General features: G+C 41.7%; 2 protein-coding genes and 1 non-coding gene across 3 annotated transcripts; 2 read left to right on the top strand and 1 right to left on the bottom strand.

Annotated features, from left to right (window-relative positions):
• Window positions 1-237: 237 nt before the first annotated feature.
• LOC125095509 (serine/arginine repetitive matrix protein 2-like) lies at window positions 238-2,230 on the bottom strand. Its single transcript, XM_047722007.1, has 4 exons — window positions 2,156-2,230; window positions 1,511-1,787; window positions 727-1,392; window positions 238-689 (listed from the first exon to the last, which is right to left on the bottom strand). The coding sequence occupies exons 1-4, from the start codon at window positions 2,228-2,230 to the stop codon at window positions 244-246; spliced, it is 1,464 nt and encodes a 487-aa protein (XP_047577963.1). The 3' UTR covers window positions 238-243.
• Window positions 2,229-12,621, top strand: LOC125095508 (putative 60S ribosomal protein L39-like 5). The gene is made up of 2 exons (XM_047722006.1): window positions 2,229-2,290; window positions 12,432-12,621. Exons 1-2 carry the CDS (start codon window positions 2,229-2,231, stop codon window positions 12,619-12,621), a joined length of 252 nt encoding a protein of 83 aa, XP_047577962.1.
• An 11,379-nt stretch (window positions 12,622-24,000) lies between these two features.
• LOC125096566 (U6 spliceosomal RNA) lies at window positions 24,001-24,105 on the top strand. The gene has a single exon (XR_007126248.1). It is a non-coding gene; the product is annotated as a U6 spliceosomal RNA (small nuclear RNA).
• Window positions 24,106-27,689: the final 3,584 nt, after the last annotated feature.

Raw genomic sequence — 27,689 nt, 5'->3', positions numbered from 1 at the left:
CTCGCGTCTGACTCGTCCGGCCCGTAGGTATTACAATGCAGTTTGAAAGGACAAATGGCAGATGAGAGGACCGAGCTGCAGAGCTTTCATTCCGCTGCAGAAATTCCCTTCATTTCTCTCCCTCGCGGCTGGGGAGGTTCATTCGCCGAGGACGGGGTGCCGCGGCCACCCAAACTGAAGGCATGTCCGTGTGGAGAAGCAGAGAGACGGGAAGAAAGCCCCGCAGTTATTTGCCTCGTAGTTTCACGATGTCGAAAAAATATCCAGGTCTGCGAGAAAACATAGCCGGGGTGCAGGGGGGTGGCAGGCGGGGGCTTCGATGGCGGGGCTGAGGATCAGACCAAGTTCCCGACTGCCGCGAAGGGCGAAGCCGGGCGGGCGGCGGCGGCGCCCGGCGGCACGAGTCGCATCGCCCGTGGCTCCGGGAGGGCAGGATTCCTTCTTAAGTTTCGCTTCGGTGCTTCCTTCACTCGGATTGCGAGAACAACAAACCCCGTTCCTCGACTGGAGCGAAAAAGGTGCCTGCCTCCATGGACAAACCCACACCGCCTTCGAGCCTTCGCCCAACAATCCTGCGAGGTTCTGCCAGGGCCCGGCCGGTGCGCTGAGGGGCGGTAGGAAGCGGGGGAGGGGAAGGGTCAGCAGGCAGGGCCCCGAGCTCCCCGAGACGGCGGGCGGAGGGGAGGTGCGGGGAGCTGCCCTTTCCAGCCCTCCCGGATTCGCTCCTCTCTCTTTCTCTCTTTTTTATTGCGGCCTCTCCATCTTGCCTGAGGTAAATTCCACGAAGAAAAGCCTCGTCTTCTCCCGTCAATGGCTCCTGTGAGCGAATCACAACCCCCGCCCCCGAGGAAGCCGCTGCCGCCGCCGCCGCCGCCGCCTCGTTCTCCCGCAGCTCAGGGCTCCGGGCGGAGCTCGGGCGTCGCGGGCCGAGGGCGGGGGGCGGCGGGAGGGCGGAGGTAGGTGGCTGGCTGAGGAGGGGGGTGGGCGACGAGGCGGCGAGACACCCCGCACCCCTCCGGGAAGCACTTCCAGTGGCTCCGCGCAGACCAGACACAAAGGGGGGAGTCGCCGCAGCTGCCAGTCTGCGGCGCTCCCGGTCACCGGAGTCGCCCCGCCTCCGCCGCCGCCTCCGCCTCCTCCTCAGTCTCCGGCTCTTCCCGGCCCTGTCTGTCTCGGGCCTTGTGGTGCAGCGCGGGCGGCGGCGGCGGCCGCAGTGGCGGCGGCGCGAGGAAGCCCGCACTGCGCCTGCGCGCTCGCGGCCCCGCCCGGCCCCGCCCCTCGCTCCCGGGCTCTCTGAGATTAACTCCGCGGCCCGCGCGTGGCGTGTCTCTCCCCGCCGCCGAGGGCAGGGTGGGGCCGGCAACCCGCAGCCGGCGGCAATGGCCTTTCTGCCTCACACGCACAAACCTTCCATACGTGCGCGCTCGGGATCTGTGTGTGTGTGTGTTTAAGAGAGCGCGGCCACATCTTTTGTCCAGCCTTGGCAAACTCCTCTGAGCCGTGGTTTAACCTCGGACCGAGGTGTCGCGGTCTCCTCGGGGATTCCTGGAGTGAAGCCTCAAGAGGCGGAACTGCCGTCGTCGTTTCTTGGGGCCGGAGCCTGCCTCTCCATATCCCAAAGAATCCAGAAGAACCCTCCTTTCCCAGAACCGTAGACCTCGGCCTCCTCGGGCTCCCCTCGCTGACTCAAACAAAGCCGGACTTGGAGAGACCACCCTAAAATTGATATTTTTGCTCTTATCGGTGTGCGGCTTCTCTCCAGTGCCCACCACCGCATCCCTTCTTAGCTGACACAAATATTGGCCATTTGAAAGGGTGCGAAGTCAGAAAGAAAACTCTCTTTTTTTAATTCTATACAATGTATCTGCGTCTCTGTCTTTGCCGCGCGGTTCCCACTTAGAGGTGGGCCTTTATTCACAAAGGCTGTGGGCCTTAGGGGCTCTTTAGGACCTGTGAAAGGAAAATTGCGGTGAGGAGTTGCTGCCCCAGAGTCAAGAATGAGTTCGCACCCAAGGAAATGGACAGGTCCTGTTGGTACCGAAGCTTCCCGGAAATAATCTGTTTAGTCGGTTTTTTGAATTGCAAAAACCCAAGCGACCAGGATGGGAGAAGGAATTCTCCCCCTCCCCCCCTCCGCCCTGGAGCCTTTGCACACCTCCTGCGGGATCAGGTCGACTTGGGTGGGATTTTGCTGGGGAGAAAAGGAAGAAAGCGACGTGCATGATGCCATGATCGGAAGTCTGTGTTTAATTCTGAGCTGCCAGGTGGAAATTTTGCGTGGGAGGTCGATGTTAGAGGTGAAGTCTAGCCTTCCTTCTAATAAGAAGGGTTATTCTTTTTTTTTTTTTTTTTTTTTTTAAGATTTTTATTTATTTATTTGAGAGAGAGACAGTGAGAGAGAGCATGAGCGAGGAGAAGGTCAGAGGGAGAAGCAGACTCCCCATGGAGCTGGGAGCCCGATGTGGGACTCGATCCCAGGACTCCAGGATCATGACCTGAGCCGAAGGCAGTCGTCCAACCAACTGAGCCACCCAGGCGTCCCAAGAAGGGTTATTCTGAAGGCTGGTTTGACTGGTCTTTCATTGTGGAGGTCAGTTCCAAAGACACATTCATAGATACACTCCTGAGGTCATACTCTTTATTTGCGTGTTCAAGTCCCCTTTTATCTCTTTATCTGAACTTGAGGTAAATAAGCCTCCACGTTCCTTAAACTAGTTGCTGTTATCATACTAAATAGGTAGTATAATTATGGGTTTTAATAATACCAACCCAGGATTCTCAGACTCTTTTTGGTGGAAATATTTTTATACCGTTTACCCCTCCGGGAGAAAGAAATATTTCTATATAGTAAAATCCCTGAAAAAGAAAAAATTAGAAGGAGCTTTGATTCATTACTTTACTACTATATTTTGCCATTTGACTTTCAAGAAATAAGATCTAGCACTCAGAGAAATGGGATTTTGGTAAGTTAGAGGTGCAGAAAGTTTGTTAATTAGTAGGATACGGTTCTTTCTCAAATTGAGATTATTCTATTTTTATTTACATAAAAATTTTCCTAAGATACATTAAGTACCCTTATACATATTACAAATGTATGGTAAAATATTTTAAAAAGAAGAAAGGATCCTAGGAAATTCATATGAAAAAAATATATACCACTGACTTGGTAGGAATAATTCATAGACAACTAGATAGGCAGCCCTCTTCCCTTTTCTGTCGCTCTTTGTAGCATCTCAGTTAGGATATAGCTATTCACTAACTATGAGAAAGACCATCAGGGAAGAACTAGAACTGGGCCATCAGTATGTCCCACAAAGACCAAACAGACAATACAAGTCAAGCTCAAGTGAAAACAAAGGATTGGCAGGGCAGGCAAGTTCTGGTATCTACACCAGTCAGGATAGGCTAGATTGTAACAAACATCTCAGCATCTTATAGCCACAAAAGTTTTATTTCTCACATTACATGTTTGATGCAAGTCATCAGGAAGCCTGTTACAAGTAGGATTCTTTGGGAAACAGGAGGTTATTGAGTAGTACTCTCAAGAACAACCTCTGGAGACTGAGGGTCCAAAAAAAGAAAAAAATCACTGGAAAGGGAGAACTTGAACTACAGTGCAGTTGCAACTGAGGCTTCAGCCAGTTCTGCAGGGAATCTGCAGCTGGAATGACCCTTCAGCATTGTCCTAAATTGGAACAGAAGGCCTGATCATTATACCTTCCCACCAACGTGTCATTGGATATGGGCTGCACCCAGGGAAGGGAGGTGACCCGTGGATGAGAGGACTCTCTTTTCTTTTCTTTTTTTTTTAAGATTTTATTTATTTAACAGAGAGAGAGAGAGAGAGATCACAAGTAGGTAGCAGGAGGGGCGGGGAGGAGCAGGCTCCCCGCTGAGCAGACAGCAGAATGCGGGGCTGGATTCCAGGACTCTGAGACCATGACCCAGATGAAGGCAGAGGCCTAACCCACTGAGCCACCCAGCCTCCCCAAGAGGACTCTCTTTAGCCAAGACCAACCCTCAGAGAGGAACCCAGCTGAAAGCTGTTAGCCACCAGCATTTCCAATAGTTGGGAGAAGTTATGCTGTAGTCCTAAAGGGTGGGTCTGGGGAGCTCAGCACAATATCCACTACATGGATTCTGCTCATTTTAGTCACTGAGGTCACCAGACTACTGGAGGCTTCACTGAGATACATGCTTTCAAGACTGCTACAGTTAGGGGAGCACCTGGTTGGCTCAGTCAGTAGAACATGTGACTCTTGATCTTGGGGTCTTGCATTCAAGCCCCATGTTAGGTGTAGAGCCTCCTTAAAAAAAAAAAGAAGAGAGAGCTATAGTAAGGATCATAAAATTTAATTGCTAATACTGCAGTGTTTTTGCTCTAACCATTAAAATGCTTCCACTCAGAAGCAATACACCTTACTTCCAATCACATTTTATTGGCCAAAGAAGTCACATGACCAAACCTAACTTCCAGAGAAAAAGGAAATGTAATATTATACCATGTTACTAGAAGAACTGATAACAACCTTAATACTACCATCGTGTGCAAGGGGGAAATAATCACCAGTTCTCTAATCACCAAAAGCCCAAGTAGGATAGGACGGTCTTCTAACATAAGGGGAAAACTCTGGCATAAGAAATTAAGAAATGAAAGGAACAACACAGAAATCCAAGGGGACCAACAGTGTCTATAAAACTGATGGATCTTCACTCTGTATTAAGGCCCCTCATTGATTATAGCTTTCCTCTGAGGTAGAAGACTTATAAAAGGAAAGCCCTGGTTTTAGGGAGGGTCTAAAGAAATTCAGCAAATTATTAGGATATGCATTGGAATAAAGACCTAGGCAGAATCCTCGTTATATGAATAAGGATAAACAGGAGTTACCCAAGCTCAGAGATACTGAACATTTCTAAGAATAAATTTTTATCATTACAAAGGGATAATGTTAAAGAAAAGTATAAGAAAAACTCTTAGCTCTAGAAGAAAAATAATACAGATGCCCAGAAGTTAGCTCTGGGACACGGTACAGGGTCAAAATAATGAAAGGCAACTTGAGGCTGCTTAGAAACTTCAGGACTTAATCTTTAGGGCTAAACTGAGAAATGGGACATGGCGTAGTCTCCTTTTGGAAGATTAAGGTATAGTTGTGGAGAGAGGGGAAAACCCAATTGTGGAGTACAAGGAAAATGAGATTGGAGATTGACACCCCCCTCTACCTCCAATAACCTCTGGACCTAAAAGCAACCTTAAATTTCTCTCTTTCTAAAATAAGCAAAGCATGGGGCCCCTGGGTGGCTCAGTGGGTTAAGCCACTGCCTTCGGCTCGGGTTGTGATCTCGGTCCTGGGATCGAGTCCCGCATCAGGCTCTCTGCTCGACAGGGAGCCTGCTTCCCTCTCTCTCTCTCTCTCTCTCTCTGCCTGCCTCTCCATCTACTTGTGATATCTCTCTGTCAAATAAATAAATAAAATCTTTTAAAAAAATAAAATAAAATAAGCAAAGCTTAGGGGTGCCTGAGTGGCACAGTCAGTTGGGCATTCCCCTCAGGTCATGATCCCAAGGTCGTGAGATCCAGATCCCAGTTGGGCTCTGTGCTCAGCACAGATTCTGCTTGGGATTCTCTCTTCCTCTGCACCTTGGCCCCTTAAAATAAATATATAAATCTTTAAAAAAGGAAAAAAATATATTAAGAAAAGCTTAAAAATAATAAGAAGAAAGCTTTGTATTTGGAACTTAGATCTATTGTCCCATTTCTTTCCTTCTCCTTTTGTCTAACTTTTGAAATTTTAGTTAGCCCAGCATCTGGGGTCACCCTTCCCTTCCATTTAGAACTAAATAAAATCATCTGAGCTTCCCATCCTGAGTGACTAACAGCAAGAGAACCCAGCTTCTCCCAGGCATTGAAAGATCCCAGTGGAAGACATATTTTCCACAAGTTTACCTGATTTGCTCTGGACTTCTCTACCGATATCTTGTAAGAGATTTTCCTTGCTGATGCCAGACACTGAACTCCGCTTTCCTCCAAACAATAGGATAGTTTATTTATTCTCCAAGCTATACCAAAATATGGCAAAAATTTTTACTAAGGCTTAGACTTTGGAAGAAGCAGAAGGAGGAGGGAAAAGATAGCTGACACTTGAACAATGTAGGAGTTAGGGGCACCAACCTCCATGCAACTGAAATTCACATATAACTTTCTTTTATTTTTTTTATATAACTTTTGACTCCCCAAAAACTTAATTACTGATAGCCTACGGTTTGACTAGAAGCCTTATCGATACCATAAACAGATAATTAACACATATTTTGTATGATATATGTATTATATACTTATTCTCACAGTAAAATAAGCTCGAGGAAAGAAAATGTTATTAAGATAATCACAAGGGGTGCCTAGTCCGTTGGGCGTTTGTCTTCACCATGGGTCATGATCCCAGGGTCTTGGGATGGAGTCCCACATCAGGCTCCCTGCTCAGGAAAATCACAAGGAAGATGGGGTGCCTGGCTCCTCAGTTGGTAGAGCCTGTAATTGTAGATCCCTAGATCATGAGCCAGAGCCCCACATTGGGCATAGAGCTTACTTAACAAAGAAAAACAAAGGAACAAACATACAAACAAAAACTAGGTGTGCTTGGCTGGCTCAGTCAGCAGAGCATATGACTCTTAAACTCTGGGTTGTGAGTTCAAGCCCTATATTGATTATAGAGATCACTTAAAAAATAAAATCTTTAAAAATATTGATAAAGTAAAATAAGATCATTTAAAAAATTAGGGGCACCTGGGTGGCTCAGTCGGTGAAGCATCTGCCTTCGTCTCAGGTCATGATCCCAGGGTTCTGAGATCAAGCCCTACATTGAGCTCCCTGCATAGTGGGGAGTCTGCATCTCACTCTTCTTCTCCCTCTGCACCTCTTTCCCTGCTCGTGTTCTCTCTCTGTCTCAAATAAATAAAATAAAATCTTTAAAAAATAATAATAAAAGAAAAAAGAAAAAGAAAATCATAAGGAATAGAAAAAAAATTTAGAGTACTATACTGTAGTCATAAAAATGTGTAAGTGGATTCACATAGTTCAAACCCATATTGTTCAAGGGCCAACTGTATAATATAGTAAAGGAAATCTTAAAGCAAGAATATCAGATATGACTGCTCCCAGAAATCTTTGAACCACATATATACCTATCCGATAGATTCCCTGCCCCCTGCCCAACTCAGAAAGTAGTATTCCTTACATTATGGTTACTAGCCTTGTTCCTAGAATCCAGTCCCCTGTCCTCTCCTCCCATCCAGCTGAAATTCATCCATTCACCCATTCATCTTTTTTTTTTCATTCATATAACCAACAAATGTGTATTAAACTATGTGCCAGTCACTATTCTAGGTATAATGATACAGCAAGGAACAAGGGAGCCAAGTTCCTTCCTCTCATCCCCTCATAGTATTTACCTCTATTCATTTTCTATTGCTCTTTAACAAATTACCAAAACTTAGCAGCTCAAAACCATCCATATTTATTATCTCACAGTTTCCATACATCAGAAGCCCAGGCACTAGTTAGCAGGGTGCTCTGCTCAGGTTCTCACAAGGTTGCAGTCAAGGTGTCAGCCAGGTGGGGCTCTCATCTAAAGGGCTGACTGAGGAAGAACCTCCTGGTAAGCTCATTCAGGTGCCAGGAGCTGTTCTCAGTTCCTAGAGTTCCTTGCTATGCAGTCCTCTCCATAGGTGAATTCTCACAACTTAGTATCTTCGTTAGTCAAAGGCAACAGAGAGAGTCTCTCTTAACTCCAGTATATTAAGACAAAATCTTACATAATCTAGGAGTGGTATCCCATCACCTTTTCCATGTAGTTAGTTAGGAGCAAGTCACAGTTTCGACCCACACTCAGGAAGGGATTTTACAAGGGTATAGGTGATTGGGGATCCTCTAGGGGAATCACCACATTACCTTTTAGAAAGGAGAGACAGTATGAGGGGGACAGCTGTTCTACCTTAAAAGGACTTACCAGGTAAGTTTTGTTTGGAGAGCTACCTCTTGACCCCTGAGATATCACTTGATCTCTGCTAGGCAAAGATCTGGTAGAAGAGTCTTTTGGGGGGGGGTGCCTGGGTGGCTCAGTGGGTTAAGCCTCTGCCTTTAGCTCAGGTCATGATCTCAAGGTCCTGGGATGGAGCCCCAAATAGGCTATTCTCAGTGGGGAGCCTGCTTCCCCTCTCTCTCTGCCTGCCTCTCTACCTACTTGTGATCTCTCATTGTCAAATAAATAAATAAAATCTTTAAAAAGAAGAAGAAGAAGAAGAGTCTCTGGCTTAGGAAACAAGCAAAGACCTTCAACTGGTTAGAACAATCTTGGTATATTTGAGGAATAAAAGGAAGGCCAGTTTTTACACCTGAAACTAATGTAACATTATGTGTCAACTATATCTAGATTAAAAAAATAATTTAAAAATATTTCTTTCCGATTGAGGGACGCCTGGGTAGCTCGGTTGGTTGGACGACTGCCTTCGGCTCGGGTCATGGTCCCGAAGTCCCGGGATCGAGTCCCACATCGGACTCCCAGCTCCATGGGGAGTCTGCTTGTCCCTCTGACCTTCTCCTCGCTCATGCTCTCTCTCACTCTCTCTCTCTCAAATAAATAAATAAAATCTTTAAAAAAAAATAAATAAATAAAAATATTTCTTTCCGATTGAAATAAGAGGGAAAAAAAAAAAGAAAGAAGGAGGTCAGTTTATTGGGGCATGGGAGATAAAGTTAGAGAGGTAGGCATGTGCTACGTCATACAAGGCTAGTAGGTAAAAATAAGGGTGTGGATCATTTGCCTATTTGCTCTCAGTTCATTACCTTCCCCTTTCTTTTTTGTTCAGGGACTGACTTCTATAAACTTAATTTCCAAGACTCTCTTGTCCACTGGCTTCCAGTTAGCTTTAGCCTATGGGAGGTACAAGGTTAAAAATCCTTAGAATGACACAAGGCTCCTTCATTCATTCTTCTGTTTAGCAAATAATTATTTTCTATGGTGATCCAGGCTCTATACTAGGCTACTGTAGATACGATAAGCAAAACAGTCAGTCTCTGCTCTTGCAAAGCTCTGTGATACCAGAGAGCTTACACTTCCTCAAATACACATGCCTTTGTGCTTGATGTTTTATTTGCCAAGAATGCACTTTCCCCTTCTGTCTCCTTTTTTTTTTTTTTAAAGATTTTATTTATTTATTTGACAGAGAGAGAGATCACAAGTAGACAGAGAGGCAGGCAGAGAGAGGGGAAGGGAAGCAGGCTCCCTGCTGAGCAGAGAGCCCGATGCGGGACTCGATCCCAGGACCCTGAGATCATGACCTGAGCCGAAGGCAGAGGCTTAACCCACTGAGCCACCCAGGCGCCCCCCCTTCTGTCTCCTTAATTTTTGTTCACAACACCCAGCTCAAACAGTAATACCTCTAGGAAGATTCCCCTGATCCCACAGCCAAACAGATTTAATTATTACCTTTCTGCAATACTTTTTTTTTTTTTTTTTTTTTTTTTTTTTTTTTTTTTTTTTTTTAGTAAGCTCTAGGCCCAACGTGGGGCTTGAACTCACAAACCTGGAGATCAAGAGTCCTCAGCTCTACGGACTGAGCCAGCCAGGCACCCCTTCTTAGCATTACTTCTGTACCTTTTGTAAGCTTCTAATACTGTGCTTGTCAGGATGCATTTTCATTACTTGCTTTTGTTTTCTCCCCACTAGATTAAAAAGAGGGATGATCTCTTATTTATCACTCTATTTCCAGCAATAAACACAGTAACTAGCATATAACAGGGCCTTAGTAAAGACTGCTGAAATGAACTAAATTGGAATTGTTTGGCACTGCCCTTATGACAGGGTAAATAGGGATGGTGCTGAGATCTTGGATTCCTAGAATCTATAAATCTTCCATTTGCCCTAGGAATAAGGTAGTTAGGATAACAATTGATCTTCATGAACACAGTCATTTTGCCTCTGGCTATATAATTTAAGGATACTTTCATGTTTCATTTTACAATAAAATAGCCTTTTTCAAGTTAGGATCACTATTTATTAAGTTGTGTTATTACACACACAGTATTAATTCTTCAGACCCAAGTTTAAGAAAGCAAGAAGTGATAGGACAAACATTCACTAACTTAGATAAAGTCAAGGGAAAGGGCCCCTGAGTCAATGAGTCAATGAGGTTTGACTCATGGGATATATAAATATTTTATTTAAAGAAACCAGTGTGTCAAAGTAATAATGAGTTAAATTTAATAGTGAGTCTTCTTTAAAAAAGATTTTATTTATTTTATTTGTCTTCTTTAAAAAAGATTTTATTTATTTTATTTGTCTTCTTTAAAAAAGATTTTATTTATTTTATTTGTCAGAGAAAGAGAGAGACTGAGAGAGAGAGAGAGAGCACGATCAGGGCTAGTGGCAGGCAAAGGGAGAAGGCAGCTCCCCGCTGAGCAAGGAGCCCGGAACTCTGGGATTATGACCTGAGCAGAAGTGAGACGCTCAACTGACTGAGTCACCCAGGCATCCCAAACTTAATAATGAGTCTTCAAAAGAGCATGAAATAGTGGCCCACTTAAAGAAAAATAATGGGTGCCTGCGTGGCTCAGTCAATCAAGTGTCCAACTCTTGATTTCAGCTCAGGTCATGATTTCAGGGTTGTGAGATCTAGCCTGGTGTCAGGCTCCATGCCCAACATGGAGTCTGTTTAAGATTCTCTCTCTCCCTCTCCCTCTGCCTTTCTTCCCCTCTCTAAAAAAAATTTCAAAAATTAAAAAAATAAAAGAAAAATATTTCCTGGAATCTTATTCATGCTTTTTAGTTGACTTGCTAAGGAAATTTTCTTTCAGAGATAAATTCAGGTCAGCCCCAGAAATTTGTTCATATTTTGAGTGAGTACATTTACACTTACATAAATTTGTATTTTACAGGATTAGAATCGGAAGTCGTATTTATTTATAATGTACATGATTACAATCTGAAAATAACTGGCTTTAAGATTTATGCTTTGTGGGCACCCAGGTGGCTCAGTTGGTTAAGCACCCAGCTCTTCATTTTAGCTCAGGTTGTGATCTTGAGGTCATGGGATCAAGCTCCAAGCTGGGCTCTGCATTCAGCAAGGAGTCTTCTAAGAGTATGTCCCTCTGCCCCTTCCTCTGCCTGCACCCGCGCCTGCTCTCACTCTCTCTCTTCCTCTATCCCTCTCTATAAAATAAATAAATTTTTAAAATCTTTAAAAAAAGATTGATGCTTTCATAGGATAAATTCACTCAAATTCTGCACAAATATTACTCTAAGAATATCAATAAAATTCCAGGACTGTATCCTAATAAGTATTAAGAAAGTCAGACAGAGGGCTGCTTGGGTAGCTCAGTCAGTTGAGCATCAGACCCTTGATTTTGCTTTAGGTCATGATCTTAGGACTATGAGATCAAGCCCCATGTTCCCTCCCCTGCTTCACCCACCCCTCCCCCCACTCTTAAATAAATAAATAAATAAATAAATCTTAAAAAAAAAAAAGGGCAGACAAGGGGCACCTGGCTAGCTCGCTCATTCAGTAGAGCACATGACTCTTGCTCTCGGGATTGTGAGTTCAAGCCCCACATTTGGTATAGAGATTACTTAAATAAAAACTTTTTAAAAATAAAATCTTTAAAAAATTTTTTTAAACTATAGAAGCTACAGGATAGCTACTGAGCATAAATAAACTCTTATATTAAGCTACAGAAGTTACAGGATAGTTATTAGGCATAATCTAACTTATATAGAGTAATATAATATGTGTTACCTTCAACAGATAAAGTACCTAAACAACAGACAACATCAGTGTAAGACTGTTATGATGTCAGAGAATTTTTACAAAACCAGGACATGATTCACAAATGAGAATTATGAAGGAAAATAGCTAAGTACTTTTTTAATTTTTTTTTAAGATTTCATTTATTTATTTGACAGAGAGAGATCACAAGTAGGCAGAGAGGCAGGCAGAGAGAGATGGAGAAGCAGGCTCCAGCTGAGCAGAGACCCCGATGCAGGGCTCAATCCCAGAACCCTGAGATCATGACCCAAGCCAAAGGCAAACGTTCAACCAACTGAGCCACCCAGACACCTCTAAATATTTTCTTAATTACAGAAACAAACCAAACTACTGGACGTACCATAAATAATACAAAGATTCAAGGGGATCAACATAAGGGTCTGGAGTACCTGACCTGAGTCATGGGTACCAAGGGTACACAGACACAAAGGAAATTACAAAGACTAGCCATCGGAAGAAAATTATCTTTTTAAACTTCTATTTATTTAAGTAATCTCCATACCCAACATTGGGCTCAAACTCATGGCCCCAAGATCAAGATTCGCATGCTTCTCTTACTGAGCCAGCCAGACACCCCTGGAAGAAAATTATTTGAGCCCTCTCCTTTTCTCCAGCACTACGGTGGGTGTGGTTGACTGTTCCTTACCAGTATCTACTCACAAGACTTTGAAGATCAAGCAATTCCTGGCCAAGAAACAAAAGCAGAATCATCCCATTCCCCAGTGGATTCAGATGATAACTGGTAATAAAATCAGATACAACTCTAAGAGGACACATTGGAGAAAAACTAAGCTGGGTTTATAAGGAATCGCATTAAGTTGGCTCACACACTTATGTTGCATGAAGGTCACTTACTCGTAACATATCACTCTGCAATCACTACTTCCTGAATAATGGGCACATTTGATTGGGAAAATGATTCTTCTCTGTTACTATGCTTCTGCACTAATAGGTTGGCTCATTAATAAATATGAGAACTTCTGTTTGGAAAAAAAAAGGAAATTATTGAAACTACAGTGGTTAAAAGAATAAAGTGGGTTGGGGCACCTGGGTGGCTCAGTGGGTTAAGCCGCTGCCTTCGGCTCAGGTCATGATCTCAGGGTCCTGGGATCGAGTCCCACGTCAGGCTCTCTGCTCAGCAGGGAGCCTGCTTCCCTTCCTCTCTCTCTGCCTGCCTCTCTGCCTTCTTGTGATCTCTCTCTGCCAAATAAATAAATAAAATCTTTAAAAAAAAAAGAATAAAGTGGGTTATGGAAGAATTTGAGTAGTTCTCCATTTTTAAGATTTGGTTAATTCTATATAGTAAGAGAACCATCAAGTTATCAAGTCATTGGATCAATTCAAGGAACACCTTTTCTTTTAAAACCCATGCAGAATGGCAATATTCAACATCTATAGAGTATCTTTTCATGTCAGTAAATCAGATAAATTGTTAAAGGAAACGATTAGAAGTAGTGTTCCTAAAGCTTTGTTCTGTTTTGTTTTTTTCAATAAGTAATCTCTACACCCAACATGGGGCTCAAACTCAGAACCTCAAGATCAAGTCGCATGCTCTACAGACTGAGCCAGCCAGGCACCCCTAACACTTTTTGGTTTTAGATCCACTATTGGTTCTACTACTATGGTTCTGGACTTTGAACAAATCACCTCATTTCTCTAGGCCTCAGTTCCTCATCTGTAAGATAAGTTTAGACTAGCTATCCCTGTTTCTTTTCAGCTTTAAAACTCTATTAGTTATTTGTATCACAAATTTCCTATTTTAGGATAATTACATTTAATGACAGGTTTCATTTCTATCCTAAAGGACACAGCTGAAAACAACTATTTAAGAAAAAGCCTTTCTACAGCATATTATTTTATATTAGTGGAAATGTAGTGATTCTTTGTTTAAACTTACTCATGAAATAGGTGAACCTATTTGTATAATTTTGAGTCCTGAGTTATATAGTTTTATAGGAAAAAAAGTCACTGTTTTTTACATTTTTTCTTCCCTTTTGTTTCATTTTTCTTCTTAATGTATGTGATTCCCACTGTTCACAGCCAGAATATAGAAGCAAGTGATTTTTCCAGTTACATGCTAATATGTGATGAAAGTATATAATTCAACCTTTGTAATCTTCAGAGAGGTCTGAATCACCCTTTTTTTTTTATTTTTTTAAAGATTTTTATTATTTATTTATTTATTTGACAGAGAGAGATCACAAGCAGGCAGAGAGGCAAGTAGAGAAGGAGGAGGAAGCAGGCTCCCTGCTGAGCAGAGAGCCCGATGCGGGGCTCGATCCCAGGACCTTGAGATCATGACCTGAGCCGAAGGCAGCGGCTTAACCCACTGAGCCACCCAGGCGCCCCTGAATCACCCTTTTTTTAAAAAAAATATTTTATTTGTTGATTCGACAGAGAGATCACAAGTAGGCAGAGAGGTAGACAGAGAGAGAGAAAGATAGAGGGAAGCAGGCTCCCTGCTGAGCAGAGAGCCCGATGCGGGGCTTGATCCCAGGACCCTGGGATCATGACCTGAGCCGAAGGCAGAGGCTTAATCCACTGAGCCACCCACGCGCCCCCTGAATCACCCTTCACAATTTATTAAGAAATACAATGACTTATGAAAGTTGCTAATCAATCAACAACCATTTATTAAATACTTTTTTGGGTGTATAATATTGTATAAATGTCATAGCAGTATTAACATTTTTTAGAAGATTTTTTTAAATTAAATTTAATTTTTTTTTTAATTTATTTGACAGACAGAGAGCACTAGTAGGCAGAGAGGCAGGCAGAGAGACAGAGAGAGAGGGAAGAAGGCTCCTTGCCGAAGCAGAGAGCCTGGGATCACGACCTGAGCCGAAGGCAGTGGATTAACCCACTGAGCCACCCAGGCACCCTAGAAGATGTTTTTAAAAATGAGAGAGCACGTACATGCAAGACCGGGGAGGGAGAGGGACAAGCAGACTCTGCTGAGCATAGAGTTCCAGGCGGGACTTGATTTCTCCACCCAAGACATGACCTGAGCTGAAATCAAGAGGCTAAAGCTTAACTGACTGAGCCACCCAGGTACCCCTCAGTATTAATTTCTAAAAGCTCTCTATTTCGGTATGATAAACATAACATAGTTATCTAATGTTGCCAAAGACGTGAGAAAAGCACAAGTTAGGGGGGCCTGGGTGGCTCAGTCAGTTGAGCATCTGACCCTTGGTTTCTGCTCAAGCCATGATCTCAGGGTGGTGAGATTGGGCACAGAGTCTGCTTAAGAGTCTCCCTCTCCCTCTGCCCTTCCCTACTATGTGCTTGAGTGTGAGCTCTCTCCCTCTCTCTCTCTCAAATAAATAAATAAACAAAATCTTTTTTTTTTTAAGTGAAAGTTACTTTTTAAAAAGTCAAAGTTACTTTTAAAAAGTGTAAGCCACCCAGGGGCACCTTAAGCATCTGCCTTCTGTCAGGTCATAATCCCAGGGTCCTGGAATCAAGCCGCTTATGGGGCTCCCTGCTTGGCAAGGAGCTTGGTTCACCCTCTCCCTCTGCCTGCTGCTCCCCCTACTTGTGCTCTCTCTCTCTCTCTATCAAATAAATAAATAAAATCTTTTTTTAAAAAAAGGCACAAGTTATTTCTCTCTAATTATTTCATGTACAATTATTTTTTAAGATTTTATTTATTTAGGAACGCCTGGGTTGCTCAGTCCGTTAAGCGTCTGCCTTCAGCTCAGATCATGATGCCAGAGTCCTGGGATTGAGTCCCACCCACATCAGGGTCCTTGCTTGGCAGGGAGCCTGCTTCTCCCTCTGCCTGCTGCTCCTGCTTGTGCTCTCTCTCTCTCTCTCTCTCTCTTACAAATAAATAAATAAAATCTTTTTTTTTAAGTAAATACACATAAATATTGGCAACTCTTTAAAAAAGATTTTATTTATTTGAAAGAGAGAGAGTGAGAGAGAGCACAGCAGGGGGAAGGGGAGTGGGAGGTGGAGAGAGGGAGAAGCAGGTTCCCCCCTAGCAGGGAGCCTAACCCTTGACTCTCAGAACTTGATCCCAGGACCTGGGGATCATGACCTCACTTGAAGGCAGACACTTAACCAACTGAGCCACCTAGGTGCCCCTACAATTATTACATTTTTTAAAGATTTTATTATCTGAGAGAACTTGCACATGCAGGAGGAAGGGCAGAGTGGGAGGGAGAGGGAGAGGGAATCTGAGCATGGAACCCCATGTGGGGCTCAATCCTACGACCAAGAGATCACAACCTGAGCTGAAATGAAGAGGCAGCTGCCCAACCGATTGAGCCACCCAGGTGCCCCTATTTCATGTACAATTATTTAATGTGTTAAAATCTTTTTTATTTTTAAGTAAACTCTAGGGGATGCCTGGGTGGCTCAGATGGTTTAAGTGTCTGCCTTTAGCTCAGGTCATGATCCTAAGGTCCGGGAATCGAGCCCCACACTGGGCTCCTTGCTTGTCAGGGAGCCTGCTTCTCCCACTGCCTGCTGTTCCCCCTGCTCGTTCTCTCTCTCTCTCTCTCTCTCTCTGTCTCGGACAAATAAATAGATAAAAATCTTAAAAAAAAAAAAAAAAAGTAAACTCTATGCCCAATGTGGGGCTTAAACTCATGACCCAGAGATCAAGATTTGCAATTTCTACCAACTGAGCCAACCAGGTGCCCCGTAATGTGTGAAAATTGTATTTCTCCAGAAAGATTTATAATATTAGGAAATAGTGACTATATCATATGCTGCTACCTACTCAGAAAATGTTCAATTGTCACTGAAGTGAAAAGCCAGCCAGTTGAGGACACAAAACAAGGAAAAAAACCTGATCCTGCATAGGCTTATCTGAATCTTGAGGATAAGAAAACAATTATAATAGAGTGTATTTCTTTACTGTGCACTCTACGAATGTTTGATACTTTTTCAATACTTTTTCCAGTTATTAAGCATATCCACATATCTCACTTAGATGGCAAGGCTGTTGCATAAGCATTTGAAATGTACTGAAGTTAGAAAACAAGGCTGTCTTATGACCTTGCATTTTAGATTTTCTGGCTTTTGATAAATATTTATCTGGCCTTTCATAATGACCCCCAAATAATGGCACTGGACTATCTGCTTGTAGAAATTACACAAAGAATTTCAAGAGCAGCTGAAGCTACTGTAATACGCATCCTCACAGCCTTCCCCCATCTAAAATAAATCCTTACTCATCCTTTTTAGAGGACCCTGGGACACAGAAGTATTCACATCAAAACTTACTTTTTCTTTCTTTCTTTCTTTTTTTCTAAGATTTTATTTATTTATTTGACAGACAAAGATCACAAGTAGGCAGAGAGGCAGGCAGAGAGAGAGAGGAAGGGAAGCAGCCTCCCCGCTGAGCAGAGAGCCCGATGTGGGGCTCGATCCCAGGACCCTGAGACCATGACCTGAGCCGAAGGCAGAGGCTTAACCCACTGAGCCACCCAGGCGTCCCTTACTTTTTCTTTCTTAATCTAGACTCTTCCCTATTTAAGCTGATTAGATATTTAAACCTAAAATGTGATGTTTTTATTTTCCAAACATAAAACTAATCATGCATTAAACTTTGAACCTCTTTCATTCAAATGTATTCCTTTTCCCTTCAAGTAAAAGACTGATTTCAAAGCCTCTTTTGTGTTAGGAAATCAAATCATGCAACAAATTTTGGATAAAATCTTTTCTAAACGTTTGAAAAGCAAGATGACCACCCACTCTATTTTACGGAGAGAAATCCAAGTTTCAGTTACAAAAGTACTATTCAAAAAAAAGGGTGATGTTGGGTTGCTCATCTCAGGTATGTCTCTATCTCATCCAGCATGAGGCCAGTACAGTATCTCTGGCATCTTTAATATACTTTTGCTTCAGAACCATCATTTTTTTTTAAAGATTTTATTTATTTATTTGATAGAGATCACAAGTAGTCAGAGAGGCAGGCAGAGAGAGAGGGGAGGAAGCAGGCTCCCCACTGAGCAGAGAGCCCGATGTGGGGCTCGATCCCAGGACCCTGAGATCATGACCTGAGCCAAAGGCAGAGGCTTTAACCCACTGAGCCACCCAGGTGCCCCCTTCAGAACCATCATTGTCCACTACTAGCTAACTCATTACTCTTGAGGGAGATTGTTTTCCATTACATAGTTCTTATATTAATGAATTTTCTCAGTGTCTATCTGCTTCTATCCAGAAGTTGGTTATATGCTTTACTCTTCTTAAAGCACAGAATAAAAAAGTGAAGCTATCAGACTTGTAGGGTTTTTTTTTCTCTTTTAACTATTACAGAATAATCTTTCCATATTTCCAAAAATAAGCCTTCAGGAAAATGTGCTGAACACAAACTATTACTAGAATGGTTTCACAGCTAAGAATTACTCATACGCCTTCTCTTTGCCAAGTTTTTATGCAGAACATCTGTAAGAAATATTTGCCATTGTCTCACCTTCCTACATTTCCCTGTAAGGATTGTTTTACCTTGACCACAAAGCTTTAGTGATAGAAAATGGGGAAACAGAGGACAATATAGTGGGGTGATTAGGCCAAGTAATAATTTTCTAGTTAGAAGTTTCATGACAGGGGTACCTGGTTGGCTCAGTTGGTGGAGCATGTGATTCTTGACCTCAGAGTTGTAAATTCGAGCCTCAAGTCGGATGTAGAGATTACTTAAAAACAAAACCCAAAAATAAATAAATAAATAAAATCTTAAACAAGAAAGTTTCATGACCAACGTCACATTTCTAGTTGTCCATTGTCTCACCTATTTCAGTATCATTAAGGACAATCCTATAGTATGGCACCTAATTTCTTAGCTTTATGAACAAGGTCTTCAAAATCTTTCCAACTTTATCTCTCTTTTCTACCCCCTGGAGTCCGGACACATTTAGACCTCTTACAGTTCACTGACCTACCACGCCTTTTCCCAAATTTACCTCCTTTCTAATTAAAAAGAAAAGGGAGCAGGGGCCCTGTCATTTTCTACAGAGTATTCCCTCCACCTCCAGTACCTTTCCTTGCCCCTGCTCCAGGCATCTTCTGGTCTTTTTTTTTTTTTCAAAATCCAACATAATTGCAGGGTTAAGCATTCTCCAATTCCCAGATCATCATTACCTGCCTTGTTTTTCGAGTTCCCAAAAAGCTTTGTTCACACTCTGGAGTGGCGTAAATTTCCTTTTCCATTTTTTTTTTTTTAAGATTTTATTTATTTATTTGACAGACAGAGATCACAAGTAGGCAGAGAGGCAGGCAGAGAGAGAAGTGGGGGGAAGCAGGCTCCCTGCTGAGCAGAGAGCCTGATGCGGGGCTCCATCCCAGGACCCTGAGATCATGACCCGAGCCGAAGGCAGAGGCCTAACCCACTGAGCCACCCAGGCATCCCTCCTTTTCTATTTTTATTGTTTCTGATTTTGATTTGGGAGGGGAGGGGAGTCTGGGTGATTTTTAATTTTATTTTCTTCTTTATAGTTTTTGATACACTTTGACTTCCTACAATGTATTATTTTTTAAATTAGAAAAAACATATTTCAAATAGCAGTTCCAGACAAAGAAAATTAAAACAAAAAACAAAATACAAGTAGTCTTTGGTGTCCAGAACAAATATTATACTCAAGGTAAGGAAATACAAAAAAAAATTAAGCAAACTCTCTGAACATTATCAAAAAACGAATTACAGATGATACTTTATAATCAGCACTATGCCCTAATATTTATTAAAAATCTTCTAGATATGTTAATATTCTATGTGATACTCTGGTTTATTACTGGTTACACTTGTGACTATCTTTTTATTTTTAATTTTTATTTACTTATTAAGTTTTTATGTATTTTTTAAAAGATTTTATTTATTTATTTGACAGAGATCACAAGTAGGCAGAGAGGCAGGCAGAGAGAGAAGAAGAGAAGCAGGCTCCCTGCTGAGCAGAGAGCTCGACTTGGGGCTCTATCCCTGGGATCATCACCTGAGCCAAAGGCAGAGGCTTAATCCACTGAACCACCCAGGCGCCCCTATTTATGTATTCTATTGAGTGGGTTCCATGTCCAATGTGAAGCCCAATGCAGGCTTGAACTCACAACCCTGAGATCAAGACCTGAGCTGAAATCAAGATTAGATGCTTAACCAACTGAGCTACCCAGGCACCCCTATCTTTTTTATTTTTATTTTTTTCTATTTTATTGTATTATATCATCTATGTAAGTCTCCTCAAGCCCTTCATGGAATAGAAAGAGAAATGGTTAAATAAACTATTCGGGCACTAGAATTTTAATTGTCCCTGGCAGGATCCACCAGATTCACATATTTAGTTGGAATGGGAGTGCTGTCTTCAAGCAAAGGATCATGAAGATAGCAAAACAACTTACCAAGTGGCTAAAACGTATAGTATAGAAGAGCTCCTGTATGCAGTCAACACAAGTATGCCTGTCTGTAACAAACCATAGAAGAAATGCAGAAGATTCTGCATGTATTTTCACCTCCTGTTCATTATAGAACTGGTGGAAATCTTTAGCTGCAGATGGCTAAATTGTGTTTTCTGTTATGATTATCTTCTCATGTAGTCCAATGCTGATTTTCTTTTATGTGTTTTATAGGTTTTATCTGTCCTTGAACTGTGCAGATCTGGCTGAAATGCAAGGTGGCTTTTGATATCGATGCCTTTATTATTATTTGCAAAAGCAGTGATATTTTCTAAACCTGTAATTTCTGAATGCTAGCTTTGAATAGAGACTTTATCAATTGTATTACTGACGAGACTTGGCCAGAGCTCTGCCCTGCAAATTTTCTGCAAGAAAACTTGTCTCCATTATATTTCGTCTGCAGCATTAGTTAGAACCTTCTTGTCCATATCCCTGAAAGGTTTTTTTCTGTTAAGCCAATTTTATCTCCCATTGTGAGGTCTACAATAGCATTTACACCATTGTATTGCAAATTATCTCTTTAGGAAGACAAGAGATTATGAATTACTTAAGGCCTGGGACTTTAGACTCAGGATTTAGCATAAATCTGACACATATTAGGTCCTCAAAAAATATAGAACTTACTTGAATAAATAGGTGAATGGAAATAAGACATACTTTTTAAGTAGCAGAGAAAACAGCAGGAAATTTTCAGAGGAATTTAAGATATTAAATGAATTTCCTAAACTAAAAGTGAAAATCCAATTTAAGAATGGGCAAAGGCCGGGCGCCTAGGTGGCTCAGTGGGTTAAAGCCTCTGCCTTCAGCTCAGGTCATGATCCCAGAGTCCTGGAATGGAGTCCCTCATCGGGCTCTCTGCTCCGCGGGGAGCCTGCTTCCTCCTTTCTCTCTCTCTGACTGCCTCTCTGCCTACTTGTGATCTTCGTCTGTCAAATAAATAAATAAAATCTTTAAAAAAAAAAAAAAAAGAATGGGCAAAGGCTCTAAATAGACATTTCTCCAAAGAAGATATGCAAATGACCAAAAAAATTTGAAATGATGTTTGATTTCTTTAGCCATTAGGGAAATACAAATCAAAATCATTCACTAAGTTGGCTAAGATAAAAAAGATATATAAAAGTATCGGAAGGGAGGAGGCCTGGGTCGCTCAGTGGTTGAGGATCTGCCTCTGGCTCAGGTCATGATCCTGGGGTCCTGGGATTGGGCCCCCCGAAGCCAGCTGACTCCCTGCTCAGCAGGGAGCCTGCTCTCCCTCTCCCTCTCCCTCTCCCTCTGCCCCTGTCCCTGCTTGCGTTCTCTCATTCTCTCTTTGTGTCAAATAAATAAATATTTTTAAAAATTAAAATTAAAAGAAAAAAGCATCAGAAGGATGTGGGAAATCAGAACCGTGAGATATTGCTGATAAGAATGTGAAATGGTAGTTACTTTGGAAAATAGTTTGACAGTTCTTCAAAAGTTAAGCATTGATTTACCATATGACCCAGTAATTCCAATCCTAGGTATATACCCAAGAGAAATGAAAAAAGATCTACACAAATATTCATAGCAGCATTGTTGATTATAATCATAAAGAGGAAATAAACTCAAAACCCCATTAACTGATAAATGAGTAAATAAATGTGGTATATCCATGCATAAAAAATCATCCATAAAATCACCCATAAAAATTAATGGAGTAGTGATACATGCTACCACACGGATGAACCTTGAAATCCATACGTTGAGTGAAAGAAGCCAGTCACAGAAGACCACATATGGTATGATTCTGTTTATGTGAAATGCCCAGAATTAGGCAAATCTAGAGACAGAAAGTAGATTAGTGGTTGCAGGGGTGCAGGGTGGGGAAGGGCGGGATTAGGTAGAGGAAGCAAGGAGTTGGGAATAAATCCAGAGTGACAAGTACTGGCTAAGGTTTCCTGCTGGGGCGATGAAAACATGCCAATATTGATCATGGTGATGCTTGCACAACTCTATGAGTACACTAAAAGCTACTGAGTTGTCCACTTTGAATGGATGAATTATACTGCAAATTATATCTCCATAAAGCTTTTTTAAAAAAGGAACTGAAAGGCATTTTGCCAGTAACAATTACATTGCTAATCTTCAAACTTTCACTCCTTTTGTAGATACTTTTTAAAAATTTTATTTATTTACTTATTTTAAAGATTTTATTTATTTGAGAGAGTTAGAGCACAAGCAGCAGAAGCGGCAGGCAGAGGGAGAATCAGGCTCCGCACTGAGCAAGGTGCCCAGTGCGGACTCCATCCCAGGACCCTGAGATCATGACCTGAGCAGACTGAGCCACCCAGGCGTCCCTGCAGGATACCTTTTAAGAACAAAACTATATACAAGAAATGTAGCCGATTCTTAAAGGAAAGATCTCTTAGTTCTTATACTAACCCTAGGAGGAGGACAAAATCAATGTGATGAAATTTGGATCATTTCCTTCTCATGGGCCTTGACCTAATATTATCAGTGTATTTATAAATAATGTGGTTTGTTGAAAACAATGCTTGAAATCTTAAGCTGTTTCAAGATATAGAAAGGGGGAAGAAAAAAAAAAAACCCTGAACCTATAAACTTTAGGCCTTAAAGTAAATATTAGAATTTGCTAGCTTTGCTTAGAGTAACAGTGGCCTTACCATTCCCTTCAAAACTCTTGCATAAGCAAGTAGTATATCAAGCAAGAGACAGAGGGGTGATAAGAAAAGAATTTCTTAAAAGAACAGTGTACCTGCACCCTGCTGAGATAGCATCTATCTGGTCACAGGTTTGTTTTAGTTTTTCTCAAACAACGGACAGCCAGTAACACCATCTATCATTCAGTCTCACGCAACAGTTACCGCAACCAAGATGATGGAACCGATAACCAATGGTACCAAGCCTGGTCTCCGCGTCACCGAGGACTTCAGGACAAGGGCTAGAGAAAGAAAAATTAATGAGGTCAGAATGGAAAACAAATGACAAGAGAACAGTGAGTGAAGTCACCAGCTCACTAGGATATACTTAGAAAATCAGCTGAAGTCTGCAAGCATTTTTGCAAATAACATTACAGCAAGAATAGGAAGGTGTTTGGCTTCTAGAACAGTTGCAGGAGGTTGGATTTATATGACTTGTTTTAACAATCAGTAAAGTGACATTTACTTAACTTTTACACCTTACAAATACTTTCACATCTATTTTTGGCATTTGAGCCTCCCTCCCATGAGGTGGCTAGAGCAGTTAATACTTGTCACCTCATTACCATCGTAGGAAACAACCTATATTGAATTCTTGCACAGGTAAAAAGGGATGTTTTGATCCTACTTCTTTAATTCAATGAATACTTTGGGTCACAGGGAAAAATCAACTTTCACGGAATATAAGAGCTAGAAAGAAAGCTCACCATAGCAGTCGTTAAAAATGGACAGAATTTGACTAGGATATAAACCCGATGGCTGAAATGAATCTCACTGTAAAATGTACGTGGAAAAAGTTGATCTTGCACATAATTGTTTCAGTAGAAGAAAAATGAGGATAGGAAAAAATTGTTCTTAGTTTTCACTGTTACTGCATAAAAATGTGATCAAGAATTAAATAGATTTGGGGCGCCTCCGTGGCTCAGTGGGTTAAAGCCTCTGCCTTCGGCCCAGGTCATGATCCCAGGGTCCTGGGATCGAGCCCCGCATCGGGCTGTCTGCTCCGCAGGGAGCCTGCTTCATCTTCTCTCTCTCTCTCTCTCTGCCTACTTGTGATCTCCGTCTGTCAAATAAATAAAATCTTTTAAAAAAAAAAGAATTAAATAGATTAGTGCTTATTGGCAGCATACATACTAAAATTGGAACAATACAGAGAAAATTAGCATGGGCTCTGCACAAGGATGACACACAGATTCTTGAAGCATTCCATATATTTTTTTAAGATTTTATTTATTTATTTGACAGACAGAGATTACAAGCAGGCAGAGAGACAGTCAGAGAGAGGAGGAAGCAGGCTCCCTGCTGAGCAGAGAGCCTGATGCGGGGCTCGACCCCAGGACCCTGGGATCATGACCTGAGCTGAAGGCAGAGGCTTTAGCCCACTGAGCCACCCAGGCGCCCCCATTCCATATTTTTTTTAACTCTAGGAAACAAACTGAGGGTTGCTGGAGGGGAGGTGGCTGGGGGGCTGGGGTAACTGGGTGACGGGCATTAAGGAGGGCTCTTGATGGAATGAACGCTGGGTGTTATACGCAACCGATGAATCACTAAACTCTGCCTCTGAAACTACTAATACACTCTAAGTTAATTAATTGATTTTAAATTTAAAAAAGAAGAAAAGAATTTAAGAGATTATAACTGCTGTCTAAATAGGTATCTTCATAAATAGAGGTCAAAATGGCAGCATAAAATCATGCACCTGATTCAAGTGGGGGAATAAAAAACAAAAAGGAGGGGCACCTCGGTGGCTCAGTGGGTTAAAGCCTCTGCCTTCGGCCCGGGTCATGATCCCAGGGTCCTGGGATCAAGCCCCACATCGGGCTGTCTGCTCCGCAGGGAGCCTGCTTCATCTTCTCTCTCTCTCTCTCTGCCTGCCTCTCTGCCTACTTGTGATCTCTGTCTGTCAAATAAATAAATAAAATCTTAAAAAAAAAATAAAAACAAAAAGGAGAACATGGCATGGCAAGATCAAATTGGCATTTTTTTTTCAAATTGGTTTTATTGACTTGATTTTTTTTAAAAGATTTTATTTATTTGACACAGAGAGAGAGACCACAAGTAGGCAGAGAGGCAGGCAGAGAGAGAGAGAGGGGAGGAAGCAGGCTCCCCGCAGAGCAGAGAGCCCGATGCAGGGCTTGATCCCAGGACCCTGGGTTCATTGACCCGAGCCGAAGGCAGAGGCTTTAACCCACTGAGCCACCCAGGCGCCCCTATTGACTTGATTTTTAAAATCCTGCCTGCCTTCTTATCTTATTTCACATGACTTGGGTAAGTCTCACCATCAGGCTCTCTCTTCATCTGTGAAATGAGAAGTGTGATGTTGTGGATTAAATGAGATACCATGAATAAAGCAGTTAGTATAGTAGTGGCACAAGTGAAGTGTATTTTAACTCTGCCTTTTCTAAGAATTTATTGTATCCCCTCAGAATGCCTGACCAGGATCTTTAAAAACAGGTCTCCTTCATGAACAGGTATTTCTACAAAGAAGACATCCAAATGGCCAACAGACACATGAAAAACTGCTCCACATCACTCGGCATCAGGGAAATACAAATCAAAACCATAATGAGATACCACCTCACACCAGTCAGAATGGTTAACATTAACAAGTCAGGAAACAACAGGTGTTGGCGAGGATGCAGAGAAAGGGGAACCCTCCTACACTGTTGGTGGGAATGCAAGCTAGTGCAGTTACTCTGGAAAACAGCATGGAGATTCCTCAAAAAGTTGAAAATAGAGCTACCCTATGACCCAGCAATCGCACTACTGGGTATTTACCCTAAAGATACAAATGTAGTGATCCGAAGGGGCACGTGCACCCCAATGTTTATAGCAGCAATGTCCACGATAGCCAAACTATGGAAAGAGCCTAGGTGTTCATCAGCAGATGAACGGACAAAGAAGATGTGGTATATATATACAATGAATATTATGCAGTCATCAAAAATATGAAATCTTGCCTTTTGCTACGAAGTGGGTGGAACTAGAGGGTATTATGCTGAGCGAAATAAGTCAATTGTCAATCAGAGAAAAATATGATCTCATATCTTTCTCTGATTGATATGATCGTATCTCATATGGTCTCACTGATATGTGGGATTTGAGAAACAAGACAGAGGATCATGAGGGAAGAGAGGAAAAAAATGAAACGGGCCAAAACCAGAGCGGAGGGCAAACCATAAGAGACTGTTAATCTCAGGAAACAAACTGAAGTTTGCTGGAGTGGAAGGGGGTAGAAGGGAGGGGTGGCTGCGTGATGGACACTGGTGACGGTATGTGCTATGGAGAATGCTGTGAACTGTGTAAGTGACCTGTACCCCTGAAACAAATAGTACATTCTATGTTAATAAAAAAAAATTTTTTTAAGAAGGTCCTAGTCACTAAACCACATTACTTCGTCTGTAAGTACATTTCTTATAATTGACAAAATACCCAAAGCAGATCTCTGATGGAACTACAACAGAGCTTTCCTCTGTCTATATATTTTAAAATAAAAATTTTAATTTAGAAAATATCGTTCCAATCATCTATTGGGGTATAGAGTAAATTTAAAATGCTCCAAGGGTGCCTGGATGACTCAGTCAGTTAAGCATCTTTCTTTTATTTTAAAGATTTTATTTATTTGTTTGACACAGAAAGCAAGAGGGAGAGATGGAGAGCAAGCACAAGGAGATGATTCGGGGCTTGATCCTAGGACCCTGGAATCATGACCTGACCTGAAGGCAGCCACTTACCTGACTAAGCCACCCAGGTGCCCCAAGCATCTGACTTTATTTTTTTTAAGATTTTATTTATTTATTTGTCAGAGAGATAGAGTACAGGTAGGCAGAGTGGCAGGTAGAGGCAGAGGGAGAAGCAGGCTCCCTGCGGAGCAAGGAGCCCGATGTGGGACTCGATCCCAGGACCCTGAGATCACGACCTGAGCCGAAGGCAGCCCGCTTAACCAACTGAGCCACCCAGGCATCCCCTAAAGCATCTGACTCTTAATCTCAGCTCAGGTTTTGATCGCGGGGTATTGAGTTAAGCCTCAAGTTGGCCCCATGCTGCCTGTAGAGAATACTTTAAAAAGTTTTTAAAAGATTTTACCTTTTAGAAAGTATATTATATTTACTTAGATTATTTAGAAATAATTTTTTCTAATCATTTATTTAGAAATTATATTTATTTAGATTTTTTAGAAATTTGTTTATTTTTAATTTAGATTATTTAGAAAGTTTAAATTAAAAATACCTATGTTTCTATTTCTAACAAAATGTTTGATGCATAAATAGCCATTTAGTTTGACAATCCACCCCAAAATTAGTTTAATCTCTTCTCAAGAAAGAAAACGTGGCCAATTAGGTAATGGTATTTCTGGTTTCACTAATAATATGAGGTATAGAATACTGGGAAATCATTCAGCCTATCAGTTTTATCATATGGAAAACAGACAAAATAATACACCCCCACTTCAGAACTGTGAGAACTAATAAATATCTTTAAACTGCTTTGAAATTCCCATATAAAAAACAGCTAATCTGATCTTTATCTAGAGAGAAGAGTAAGGCATGTATGGGAAGACATTATTCACATAGAAGCTAAAATTGGCTCTTGCTTGTGTAACTTGAATTTCTACTTCGCAAGTATGTAATTTAGCAGAGAGAATGCTGTCATACATTCTTTTAAGTTTATTTATTTTTAAATAATCTCTACACCCAACATGGGACTCAAACTTGTGACCCTAGATCAAGAGTGACATGCTCCCACAAATGAACCAGCCAGACACTCCGTCATACATTTTTTTAAAAATACATGTTTCTG

This window comes from Lutra lutra, chromosome 3 (assembly GCF_902655055.1).
Source record: "Lutra lutra chromosome 3, mLutLut1.2, whole genome shotgun sequence".
Lineage (NCBI taxonomy): Eukaryota > Metazoa > Chordata > Mammalia > Carnivora > Mustelidae > Lutra > Lutra lutra.
Note: the sequence above shows the minus strand (reverse complement) of the source record. Positions and strands in the feature narration are given on the sequence as shown.